Source organism: Blennius ocellaris, assembly GCF_963422515.1.
Source record: "Blennius ocellaris genome assembly, chromosome: 18".
Lineage (NCBI taxonomy): Eukaryota > Metazoa > Chordata > Actinopteri > Blenniiformes > Blenniidae > Blennius > Blennius ocellaris.
In genome coordinates, this window is record NC_137667.1 from 12,146,045 (window position 1) to 12,160,204 (window position 14,160).

The 14,160-nt window shown below is 38.7% G+C and overlaps 1 protein-coding gene across 6 annotated transcripts in view; it reads right to left on the bottom strand.

Moving 5' to 3' along the window:
* The window catches only part of lama2 (laminin, alpha 2), a 188,298-nt gene that overhangs the window by 74,137 nt on the left and 100,001 nt on the right, over nucleotides 1–14,160 (bottom strand). For 5 of the 6 annotated variants that reach the window (XM_080513775.1, XM_080513773.1, XM_080513772.1 and 2 more), the window contains 4 exons: nucleotides 9,842–10,053; nucleotides 2,896–3,002; nucleotides 2,069–2,341; nucleotides 855–1,035 (listed from right to left, as the gene is read on the bottom strand). In XM_080513775.1, the coding sequence (XP_080369901.1) occupies nucleotides 855–1,035; nucleotides 2,069–2,341; nucleotides 2,896–3,002; nucleotides 9,842–10,053 (773 nt within the window). The remainder of the gene's footprint in view (nucleotides 1–854; nucleotides 1,036–2,068; nucleotides 2,342–2,895; nucleotides 3,003–9,841; nucleotides 10,054–14,160) is intronic. The other variant, XM_080513776.1, reaches the window with a different exon arrangement.

Genomic DNA, 14,160 nt, shown 5'->3' on the forward strand with positions numbered 1-14,160 from the left:
ATTACTCATTATGGAAAGTGAACAAAAGTGAGTGATTAAGCTACAACAATACAAGTTTGACTGCCAAAACTTAAGTTAAAAACAAACACACACACAAAAAAAACCCAAACATTTAGGTAGAACTCATAATGTGTTTATAAGAAGTCCATCCATCGTTTTTGTTTGTTTGGAGTTGAAACGTGGTCTGTATTGATGATAGAGATGGATTATTTACTCAACTGTGATTGTGTGTTTGTGCGTATAAATACATCCATATGACCAACTCATCCATCAAAGGGTTAAAAATACATTGAAAAAAAGGCATTGTTCATTGTTCTTATTTCTTTTATTTCTGCAAATCACTGCAACATGTAGCTCTGTGCCTCAAACAGAATTCAAACACGGATCCCCCACACTTATGGTCAGGATATACAAAGATAAAAAATGAATGTGGAGTGGGTTGTTGTTTTTTTGTTTTGTTTTGTTTTGTTTTGAACAGACTGCTGATTGTTCATGTCTACTTTAAAGTACTGCAACAAGAAGCAAGTGGCTGGTAACCAAGTTTTTTTTTTTTTAAATCAAGGCGCACATTTTTCACCATTGTCTTACCTGAGGGCAATAAAAGATTTTACTTTGTATTAATAATATGACAGCCCCATCAACCTGAAGTGTGCAAAACACATAATTACTCTGTCACAAACAATTGGTGTAAACTTAAAAAAAAAAAAAAAAAAAAAGAACAAATCAGCAGTTTAATAACAGCAGCGCTTCTCAAGTGCGGACTTCATTATAAATGACAGTAGGGCAGGTTTATATCCATATGTTTGATCCTATGAGTTTGTAGGTTTAAGGAAGAATTAAAGATCTCCTCTTACGTGTGCAGCCGCCCTCCTGGAAGTTGAAGTACCCCCGTGAACAGCGGTCACATTTGGGTCCAGAGACGCCGGGTTGACAGCGACACTGACCGTTCTCGTCACAGTCAAATGACTTCGATCCAAAGGAGTTGCAGTGACACGGGACGCACACTCCTCCTGTACTGATGCCGTGGGTCTGAGCCTGGTTAAACACACACAAATATGTACAATCAGTACAAGTGAACGCATTTAGAAAAACCGCGTTACATGATATGCGCAGACTCAAAAACTCAAGAGATTACACTGATGTTAGATGCGAACGTTATTTCTTGCAGGGAAATTGAAAAAAAAAAAATCAGTGGTTGCATGATTTATAACAAGCTAAATTATATGGCCTTAAATTTAATTGCATTTCAGTTTAAAACACAGCAAAATCTGCACAAATGGTTAAAAACAACTCCAGTCTGTTAGTTTATTCATCTGGTCGCTGACATTCATAAACTCCCTAATGTCTGAAATAAAATCCACATACTCATTAAAATCAAAAGAAAACAAATCCAAAACCATTTTTAAAGTAATGTGACAGAAACAAAATATATAAAGAGCTTTTCGTGATTTACCTCAGAGAGAAAAACACGAGTTTGTTGAAACTATTGACATTTACAATCTTAAGTAGCAACCAACATCTTGAGTAACCTAAAGAATTGACATTTTATATTAAAGAACATTCCCTAACAGAAGTGTGATTTGGAGAAAAATGGAAAAATGGCCCTGGCATTGAAACCCAGATGAACACACCTCTCTTTCCATGCAAAGTTTTTATTAAGGTACCCCAAATCATGACATCGCCAAGAATAAAAACCATATGCGTTTGAAATGTACTTCTTTAGTGTTTACTGGGCCTGTAGATTGTCTGTATAGAGACTGCATGTTCTCTTTGTGTGTGCGTTGGGGATTCTCCAAGCAAATGTCCACGGCACGCATTTAAGGATTAAGGATGATTGCAAATTGCCCAAACCAGAGTGTGTGTGACTGCTTGCCTCTATGTGTTTGCCCTGTGAAGGAGTGGAGATTAGTCCAGCAGGTACCCTGCCTTCACTCATAGTCAGGTGGGATCGCTGTATGACCACTCCTTGTATAAATTGGATCTCCAAAACCATACCAGTTAAAAAAAAAAAAAAACACCCCATGCCACTTAAAACACAGCACTGTCATCCACATGCAGTGTGTGTTACCCCTGTCTTGGGCCTGTACGCCCCCCGGGGACAGCCCCCCGTGCGGGAAGAGCCCCCCCATCTCTGCTGCACAGCTTCCAGGGAGATGCGCTCCACAGGCCGGCGTGTCTCCCGCCTTTCATAACCTTGGCGACGCAGGTCGCATCGCCGGCCGACAAAGCCGGCGCGGCAGATGCAGCGACCCTCAACATCGCAGCGCTGGGAAATAGATCCGTGTTGGCTGCAGCGACAGGGCATACACTCCTGACGCTCAGCGTCCCACCAGCAGTTAGGCTGGACCGATAACAAAACTCGGGTTAATAACAAGAGAGAAACTAAACAAACAGAAACATCTAATTTATCTTGCGTGAGATAACGATCGATAATGTGATGATCTTTTATATTCTTGTAGTATAACATGGCCATTGGGATCACTATATCCCCCAATGTCTTAAATCAAGCATTTAATCGTAAAACACACACTTTAACACATTTTTGGCCTCATTATGCAGTTATAAATAGACAGACATACACAAGTAAAAATATTCATGATCAATATTGATGCAGTAGATATGCATTTGCTAATTTGCCACATAAAAATAAAATAAATAAATAAAAAATACATTTACAAAGACATTTAAAAAGAAAAGTTATGTAAAAACTCAATATTACAAACTGAATGAAAAAAGAAAGAATGTCTGGCTGGCTAATTCATTTATGAATTTTTTTTACAAATACGAGTGGAATTCCTTATGATCGGAATCGTTTTATATGTAAACAAATAGAATCGTATGAAATAATGAACTTCAATGGGACAAAATCATTACGTCATCTGTCGCAATACTTACCATGCACTCATCACACTGTCGACCGACAACATTTTCTCTGCACTGGCACTGTCCTGTTTCCTGGTTGCAGGCCTCGGACACAGAGCCGTTAGTGTGGCACTGGCAGGCTGCAGGAGAGGAGGGGAAGAGCGAGGAGAGACTGAGAAGCGGCACATGTAAGAATGAAACAAGTTGAGAGTGTGTTTACGCCACACTACGGTGCGTCGGATAAGAGCTTAGATCCTGCTTAAGGTCTCCTTCAGGATTAGCCGTTGATATCCACTTTAACATCCTACTCACTCTACTTTAGAGAAAACCGTCTGTTGCCCAAATAGATTCTTCAGTCTAGTGGGCTGACTTAGTTTTAGCAGGCTTTACTTTGCACATAAACCGAAGAGAGAGAAAAGAAACATAAAAAAAATATCAATATCAAAGGCAAAATAAATAAAAAAAACAGCTTGTGAGCAAAATCTGCAATGAGACAGTAGATAAAGAACTTCACAACTTGTATTAGATACACAGATGACAATACTTTTTAGGCAATTTGCTGTTTACTTGCAACTGACTGTTCTGTTTTTTTTGTTCAGAGCACAGTTAAGTCTGAGGTTTCTGGGCCTTGAAGAGCAATCTACACACTTTTAGGTTTTACATCGGATGCCACAATCTCAATTTGAACTAAGCACACAAAGTCAAAATCAAGAGTAAAGCGGCTGCACAATTGGAAGGGATTCGTCACAGTGTGTCCATTTTTCATGTTTGTATTTCCTCGTCTATCCTGCTGTCGAACTTGTGCTCCCTGTCTGTGTTCACTGTATTTTTTGTTTGCCTCAGTGTCCCAATTTGTGATCCTTTTTCGCACGTGGTCATGATGTTCTTGTGAATTCAATCTGACATTAGAGAATGTAAAAATATGCAGTATGCAAGTTTGTCAAGGTATTATGTTATCGCTGATTGTTGCAGGAAGGGTGATCAAACATATTGTGAAAAAAATAAATACATGTGACAATAGATTTGTATTTGTACTGAACAGGAGCAAGAACAGAAACAGTAAACATATTTATATTGTTTTATGATTTGCACAGTTTTAACTGCAGTGCTCCCCCTTGTTTTTTGTGGAAGTGACTAAATCTAAAGTTACACGTTGGAAAACAAGTGGAATGCAAGACTTTTTTTTTTTGTATGTTGTTTCCAGTTACTACCTGATTATTTTCATTGAATCCTGTTGGTGCTACTTGGATTTGATGCACTTCTGCCTTACTGAAACATAGTAGTCATAAATTCTGTCTCGCTGCTTCATCGCTCTTTCACTGCATAACATCCAGTTCATAGGCTGCATTGCTTTTACGTTGAATTGGCAATTTACACCCAAAACCTACGCTCACATCAGCTGTTTTAGACCTCAGCTATTTTCTTCCTTCCTGTTTGATTATGAAAACTTTATCTGACTTCAACTTTATTAAAAACTCTTTTTTTTCTTAATTCTCCATGGAGGATGAAGACACACCCACAAATGACAATCAACCCTTTAGATATACAATTAAAGACTTGAACATAACAGCTTCCATCTGGTGGATGGGCTGTCACACACACAGACACACATGCACGCACGCACGCACACGCACCCACACACACACACACACACACACACACACACACACACACACACACACACACACACACACACACACACACACACACACACACACACACACACGCACACACACACACACACTCTCTGTTTTACCTCCTGCCATTCTCGCCTCGTAGATGTAAAGAGACAGGACAGACCTGACTGTGGGATGGGAGGTGGGAGAGGGAGAGGGACACAACAGATGTCCACACTAGAGCACGTACAGAGGATTCACGGGGAAAACACACATACGGTACACAACATACATTAGATTACGCTTCACACACAGAAAAGCACGCATGGCCTCCCACACATACACTACTACTCGACTGCACGCGTGCAGATTTGCACACCCACAACAATGCCTGATTGAACATACAACAAAACATACACATACAGACCATTTCTGTGAAACACCATCATCCAGTCTCTCAGCCCCCTAGCTTCACCCTTTGGGGACCATCTGGACTCTGCTCTGTCAGTTTTTACAAGTGCAAGCCTTGTTGTGAGATAAAATGTTACTTTTTGTTGTGTTTTAGTTTTTTTTTCCAGTAATCATGGTAAAGATATTTTTACTTCAACTTGAAATTATGTTGTGTTATTCAGGTTCCTGCAATCTGTCACATCAATAAAGAGTGGGAGTGTTCATTGCCCATCAGTGATGCAAGGCGCTGAACGCTCTTTCCAAACAATTTAGGCATTGTTTTGTAAGTCAACCAAACATTTTCCTTGTGCTTTTCTCATATTGTTGTTTCAATGTGCTCTCAAGTACATTTCAGATTTCTTCTATGGTGTCTTACAATGAACACGCAGTCACGCATCATAATGAATGTGTGCAGAGTCAAAATTCTGAACCAACCGTAGTTTCATTTCAGCATCTATGCATGTTTTTCCCCATAGTATCATGACTTGCAGTTTTTGAGTGGCCTCCTCAAATAAGAGCAACAACAATATTCTGTTCATAATTACAAGAAGTTAAACATTAATATTCATTTAAAAGTCACACCTTCAGAATTATTTTATAAGCTGGACCTCACACATGCACTTAAATGTTAATCACAAGAGAAAAACAAGATTCTGCGTAGGTGTGCGTTAATACCTATACAGTCATTACACAACACAAACATACATGTGGGAGAGGACAGGATACACCCTGGACCAGTGACAGTCCATCACAGGGCAAACACCGGGAGACAAGCAACCACACCCACTCAACATTCACACCTAGCGGCAATTTAGGGATCACCATTCAACGTCACATGCATGTTTTGGACTGTGGGAGGAAACCGGAGCACTTGGAGGAAAACCCATGCACACATAAGGGGGACATGCAAATTCCACACAGAAAGGCCTGGCCAGTATTTCAACCTGGACCTTCTCACTATGAGGCCAGATTGCTCACCACCGACCTACCATGCAGCCCTTTATACATATAATTCATAATTTATTAGTTAAAATTCATATTTATCAATTAGAATGAATTTGACATCCTCTCTACAGTCCTAAGAGCCTGTTCTAAACTATAATGTGATGCTTACAAGATTGCAATATTGCAAGATCCACTGAGTGTTTGAAAGTGAAGTTTGTATGCACCATATATGCAAAAATCCGCCATAACATTAGGATCATCCTTCTTCATATTTCAACTTTGAGGATGACACCTATCTACAGTCTGTGCATACATTTCCCCATCTAATAGGTACTTCGAAAGCGATATCGTCCTTGCTATTCAATTGACTTGGTCATAATTTTATGGCTGACCAGTGTCTGATTGACCACATTGTTGTTTAGAGAAGTGTAATGCAGTAGTGTGATGCAATGTCTAAAATAAGTCTGTAACTAACTCAATTTACATGCACAGCAATTAATCATTGATTCACTAAATTATTTGAGAGGTTGTGTTACTACTATAATGTGATTCTTTCTTTAATAGCGCCTCTCCCCACTGCCCTGAAGTCTTTGACATGTGAAAACATTTTCAACAAGACAAGACCAAATGTTTTGAAAATAACAAGAGCTTTTACACTTACTCTCTTTGTACTCCCCAGTAAATCCAATAATAAACTGGAATATGCTAACCATGTTATTAAATGGCAAATGGATTTTACATATATAACGCTTTTCCACCGCTTCAGCAGGTTCACAAAGCACTCTACACCGTTAATCACATTCACTCGCACATTAAAATTATTATTATTATTATTATTATTATTATTATTATTATTATAACATTTCTGAAGTATAAATACATCATACATGATAGTTCCTATCATCTGATAGCTTGCATCAGATTTAGGTAATTTTGATGATCTTAATTTTTATTCCAGCAAACTGTGGTTGTTCTTATCTTTACCTCATACCAAAAACATGAAATCTGTACTGTAGCTTCTGTGTTAGTCTCAATCACAAAAAGACACTGTGGGTTTCCAGTGGTGCTCCTTTAGGTTTCCATAGTTATGAATGAAAGCACACACACGCACGCACGCACGCACGCACACACGCACACACGCACACACACACACACACACACACACACACACACACACACACACACACACACACACACACACACACACACACACAGAGGGAAGAGTGGACACCGAGCAGATCGAGTGGTTGGATCCAGGGTTAAGCCATCTGACTGAGGATGACTCAAAAAAGGGAAAAAAAGGTGGGAAGAAAAGTGTTTCTTGTTTCCTTTTTACTTCCAGAGCTCAATACAGGATTCAAACGGGCAACCTTCGAACCACACAAGCTTTGGAAATAAATCCTATGTTGCAGTAGCCTTCACCAATGCCTAGCTATTTCTGTTACCTACAGTTAAATTGAAACACACTTGAATGAGGACTTCTTATTACAAATCAGCTGAGTGACTTTTTATATTGAATACGAGGCGAAACAAGTGGCTCAATGGCAGTACTTGCAATAAGGCTGCCAAATTTTGGGAATTTTGATCTTTTTCTTGGCTGCCACAATTCAGTCATGATTGTTGGGGATAACAGAAATGCAGATGCCGGGTTTTTTTAAAATCATTTTATTTTACTGCTTCTCGGAGTCCTCAGTCCTCTGAAAAGTACCAGTGCCTCTTTCATAACAACATTAAGAAAGAAACATTTAGAGCTGTAAATTGTTCCAAAGACACCAAAAGAGCTTATTGATCAACTGTTTGAATCACCTCTGAGATGTTCAGTGTGTGTCAAACACAAAAAGGACAGAAGAAAAAAGAAAGCATAACTACATTATTGGATTATTAAATATCCACTAACTTCCTGCCGTTGGACAAATGTGTGACCCCGCAATTCACACGTACATTCAACACCTTTCAAACAACTTTTTCTCAATGTGAGAAATGATCAGAGGAGTTCATTTTCTTCAATTTATTCCTCAGACAAACTGCTTTGTGGTCACGTTGTCTGGCAAAATCAAACCATTTTCTGTCCTCTGACGGAATTAAACTGAACCACCCGTAACAAGGAGACGCGACGGCTGCAGCAATAATAGCCGAAGATGGAAACACTGACATGAAAAGAAAAAGTAAAGGATTTTTACAGTCTAATAGTGTGCAAATGGACTCGGTCTGAACTCCCCTGCTCCACTCAATAAAATTCATTAAGACTGGGAGTGATAGAGAGAGCGAAACGGACAGAGAGAGCAAGATAGACGGGCAGAAGTCAGGCGCTCACGATAGAGAGAGAGAGAGAGAGAGAGAGGGAGAGAGAGGGAGGGAGGGAGTTGTTGTGTTTTAATAATTCTTGGTGGTCTTTTGTCATTCGTACAGGATCAATAACAACTCTCCATCTCCCAGACACAAGCAGCCGATCAGCACTGTAGGAGAGCAATAGATCAGGCTGATTAATCAATAACCATTTAGCTGGGAGGAGAGGGGAAACAACTACAGAACAATGAACTATCAAATACACATTAATACCCACTGTCAGCTGGTCTACCTGCTTTTGTGCTGGCCTGACAGTTTTATCTGTCTGTTTATCAGTCGGCCTGTCTGTCGCTCAGTGTGAGCTATCTGATAATCTGTCTTTCTGTCTGCCTCCTTTTTTGTCAACAGCACAGGTTTTAATGAAGATTTTCACAAACAAGAGCCATCTGTATGTCTGTATTCCCTGCCATCTCATTTTTCCCACTGCTTTCCCCCTCCTATCCACTCTTCCTCTCATCTCTTTCTTTTATTTTTGCCCAGGTATAGCTTTTATTCTCACTCTTAAGCACAGCTGGCAGCCAGTGGGCTGCTCCGACATCACACCTCCTACCAGCACAGCTGCTTGTCCACACACACACACACACACATACAGACACTCCAGATGGTGTACTTTTTTTTTTTTTATTTCAGTAAAATATTAACGCAATCGCTTAGCTAAAACTGACTTTCATAAGAAATCTGTGTTTTTGATATCACATCCAAGCTGCACCGTGAGCTCTTTTATAACACATTTTCTCAAAAAGTCCTCATGAGCAGTTTTGCTGATTGCAAAACTGATATTGAGGAATAACCTGGAAACAAGAGCAATCCAATGGCAATGTAAATGATTGAAAATCAGTAATTCATTGCAGTTACTATTAATTCTTCTTTCAGTGCAAAAAATAAGTTAGTTGGTTAAGTAATTTAAAATACATCCCCTCCAAAATAAACCCATATGAATTTAACCAATGGTAACACATTGTTTACCTTACACAGTGGATGTAAAGCTTGATTATAAACTGTGGTCACACTGGTGATGTGTTCTATTACTCCATTTCCAAACAGAACAAAAAGGGGCAAAAATCTAATTTCTTTTGGAGTGGTTTTGAATTTGCCTTTGCCTTTTGAGCTTGGGCTATATCATTTAATAAGACATCATATTAGCTAAACACATTTGATAATATACATTGTAACATAATCCTTTCATAATTGTAAAACAAATGTTAATACACACATATATATATATATATATATATATATGTTTTAACAGCCTTACTATTGCTGATGAAGTGCTTAAAAAATTTATTCATGTCATTCGTGTCAAATTCCTTCAATAGGTCTCAGCCTGCTTATTCAGTGAAAACATATTTTAGACGGCATCTATGAAAACCCTATCATTAAATTGCATTCGAAGTGCATTCACACCAGCTTGTTTTAATCAAATCAAATCAAATCAAATCTGCCAAGTATGATTACACCAACTCAAATCTGAAGCATAAAACACAAATTTTTAATAAACAGCTAATATTAACTAGGGCCTGGCTCCGTATGTATATGGACGTGATCGGCATTGATTGGGTTGGCGACAATATTACTGAGTGTATGTAATCTTAGAATCTAAGATGGTAAGTTTAATTACTTACGCTGGCAGTTTTTTGCTGTTACGGCGTCTCCATAATAACCTTCGGCACAGCTGTCGCAGGCCCCGCCACCATAGCCCTGGCGACACCGCAGACACTGGCCCGTGATTGGGTTGCAGCTGCCAGGTACGGATAGGTCCAGGTTGCCATGGCAATCACAGGGCTGGCAGGATCCCCCTGGTATGGTGGGCTGGCCGTAGTGTCCATTGGAACATCTAGGAGGCAGCAGAGATAATTCAGCTTCATATGTTGGCAGCACTGTAAACATAATCAGCTGCCTGCGAGTGAGTGTTAAAAGATACATAGGAATATGTTCAAGTCTGCAGCCTTTTATATTTGGAATAACAAACCACACGCATGTCAAGTCCAAAGAGGCAACAATGCAAACTGGCAAAGATTCTGCAGTATCGAAAGGTCTAGGTTTTACCATACAACCTGTCAGATGTCTTTATTGAGACAGTGGCAGCTTGAAAAAGAGACTAATCAGCCCATCGTAGAGGGACTGGGATGAGAATTATGCTTTCACTATTTAGCTCCTGGTTTTACTACTTATATAACCAGTATAAACAAAAACATGACAGTCCAACAACTTCACCAGCTGATCACCATACCAGCTTTAAGTGGCACCATGGCATTTGGTATTTATTCCTACACTGAATATACAATATCTGCGTAAGTGAGTATTTTAACCATATTGTCATTGTCAGCTAACCCGAAGCTGTATAAACTTGAATGTCTATTGGATTTCTTTCCTCTGGCAAAATGGGTGAGAAAAGAGATGCGAGAGACTGAAAAGTCCAAGTGTGAGAAAGGTCTTTTAGCGAGGCCTAAAAAAAACAGATGAGAGTGACTCTTGATGGAGCAGATGGATTAGTGGCTGGATAAGTAATGGGCATCAAGGTGGAGGTATGGGACTGGTATGGACTTAGATTATTAAAGATAAGCTACCAGGCTAAAAGTATCTGTCTAATCTTACTGTAAACACATCTCTCCATCTGATACATTGGATATACATCTATATTTAATGGCTTGCTTTGGGACTTCACCTACATTATAAACCCAGTTAAATCTCACATGATATTGCATTAACTGTTCCCCTTTCTTCTAACCCGAAATTGGCACTTGGTGTCTTCTACACTGCAACTGTTAAATTCAGACTGAACACCTAAATGCCCTCATGGTAGGTTTAAATGCATACAGCTCAGCATTCCTCCATCCTCTTGGAGACCAGATCACAACATGGTACTTGTACCTATTACTTTGTTTTCAATCACTGAGGAAATGGACTGATGTGTTTTCTTTTTGTCTGCAGGGCTACTTTGTGGAGACTAACTATGATGTATTCTCTGAGCATCATGAAGAGGACATTGATGGGAGTATTTTATTTATATATTATTGTTTTATGAATCCTCTTCACATGGAGCCCCTGTCACAAATAATCTCCCCCTGGGATTATTTAAATATTCTCTTTCTGATTAACATTATTTCAGTGATGAACACACACACAAAGACCTCGAGGGCACCACAAAACCAAGCATCACTAAATACCCCAAGTCTTTAAAATTACATACAAATATCTTAAAATAGCACTATTACAGATTTTTAAAAGTATGGAGTACGTAATGTCTTCAGGCTGCTTTTGCCAAAAGGCAAAAAGATTTATATGCCGGTTTAACAAAAACCAAAACATTTATATCCCAGAAGTTACATTTTATGTTACAAATGCTGCTTTCACTCACACCATACATTTTATGACTTGTGGAAATGCTTTAATGTTACACATTTTAGTGTAAAGTGACATATTCTTCATCTGATCAAATACCCAAAAGTAATTGATTTTTTTTTTTTATGTTTGAATGAAATGAAAAATCAATGAAAAAAAACATTAATAAAAAGTGACATCCTTTTGATTGCTATCATTTATGAGGACAAATATTCAAAGGGATCATTAGGACCCTCGAGCAGGAACAAGGAGACGTATATGTGTTTACTGTCGATTATTATTATAAATTTTTCCCTTTTCAGATTCTTTCGTTTAATTAAAAGGCGAATGTTCAGCTATCTGAGAAATATATTAGCCTGAGAGTGTCGCCGAGTGACAAGAGCCACAGAAACCAAATAAAACAGGCCTGAGATGAAATAAAGCTCTACAGGCTAAAAGGAGAGTTGAGATGAAAGCAGAGAGGGGAGAACAGAGAGAAAGCAAAGAGAAGAAGACAAAGGATATACAGTGAGAGAGAGAGAGAGAGAGAGAGAGAGAGAGAGAGAGAGAGAGAGAGGAGAGTGAGAGAGAGAGAGAGAGAGAGAGAGAGAGAGAGAGAGAGAGAGAGAGAGAGAGAGAGAGAGAGAGAGAGAGAGAGAGAGGGGGGAGGTAGAGAAAGGTCTTCCCATTGAAAGGAGAATTGAATTTAGAGAGGAGGGAATAGAAAGGACAGAGAGAGCAAAGGAGTCAAGAGCAGCCAGCCATTATTACCACTGACCCTCCTTGGTACTCAATAGAACTGGTTTATTAGCTTCCCGTGTGTGTGTGTGTGTGTGTGTGTGTGTGTGTGTGTGTGTGTGTGTGTGTGTGTGTGTGTGTGTGTGTTACAAGTACATTGCCGTAGTCAAGTATGGAGTTGAACTGGCAGCAATCTCATTTCTTGATGAAGAGGGTAGGAAGTGTGTTTGTGTTTATATTCATTTCCAAGATAAATTCACAGTCTGAAATTTCCATTATACATTAGAAAACAATATTTTTATACAATCCGATACTAGCCTGTACTGTTTAATCCTATTATATGTATTTTCTGTCCTGTTCTGTTCTGTATAGAGCTGTTCTATTCTATTTGTTATTTTCTACTAAGCACTGTTCCACTGTACTTCACTCTACTCACAGTTTTCTGCATCTATTCTATTCTATTCTATTCTATTCTATCAGCAAGTGTGTGTGCATGTACTTTGCCCTCAGAGGAAGTAAAGATATTTATAGACGACAAACCTGAGAGCTGAAGGAGATATATTAGGGAGACTTTAAAAACACCTGCTCAAAACCATCAATGTGCACAGGAAGTAGTGAGCAGATTTGGTACAGAGTTACATAGAGAGAAACAGATACATGTATGCAAGGTCCAGATTATAAAGTTATACTTGTCTTGTGTATGTGTGTGTCTCTAATGAATAGAGCGGAGGTCTGCGGCTCTGGAGCCACATGTGGTTCTTTAGCCTCTCTGTAGTGGCTCCCTGAGGCTTTCACAAAAGCATACCTAAATAAACATTTAATCTCACGTTTATTTTATGTGCACGCCAGAGTCATTTTAAAAAGGACTCTTATCTCTTGGTTGAAAAGGGCTTTAAAACATGGCACAAACGTGGAAAAAAATGTGAGTAAAAATGCTAAAACACTTAAAAAAAAGAAAACTTTAAATTACTAGACTGTTTAAAAGAAAAGCATGTATACAAAGACTTAAAATTGGAAGGGGGAAAATGTTTAAAACTGTTTAGAAAAGAGCACACATGACTAAAATGGCTGAAATGTCAAAACTCTCCAAAACATAATGGGAAAAAAAGGCAGACATGTTCAAATAAAGTACAAAAACAGCTGAACATGTAACTAAATGTTTACCATCCTGAACAGCAACTTATACTTCATAAATGCAACATTAAAAAAAAATTAAGAAGAGTTTTTGTATGAAAAATATAAAAGGAACTTTCACAATCTGTGTGAGCCTCAATTCAAAGGTCAAACATGTTTGTCTCTCCAGCTAAATATTATTTGGTTGAAAGTCACAAATTTGGCTCTTTTGGTCAAAAAGGCTGCAGAACTCCAGAATAGAAATTTAATGCCATGGACTACCTCTGGTCCCCCATCACCTATGTTTCTTTGACTCTTTGAAGCATATGTAAATCTATGGATTTCAATATTCATGATGAAAAGCAAAACTAAAACACATTGAAAATGTTTTAGAAATGTTGAATGAAGGAACATCTGTGAGACCAAATGGTTTTGTGCTGTCTGAAGCAGCTTTATGTCTGTCAATATTTGCTCTGGTGGTGCATGATTCCATATCATCAACAACATTGAAAAGCTTGCATTACATTAACTGAGCTTATACACAAAATGAAAGAGGTTGAATAGCTCATACTTAAATATAAAGGCTGAAGTGGTTTAGAGTTTCTGGAAAAATAAATATATTTTAGCTTTACATTTGTATTGAGATCACAGGTTTGAGAGACAGTATCCACCCAAAAAACAGCAGCATTCCTTTCAAATGTTTTAGGTTGCCATTGCCCGACCAATAAAGGCTCTACAAGGGGTTTCGACCACCTGAAAGGGTGCACCA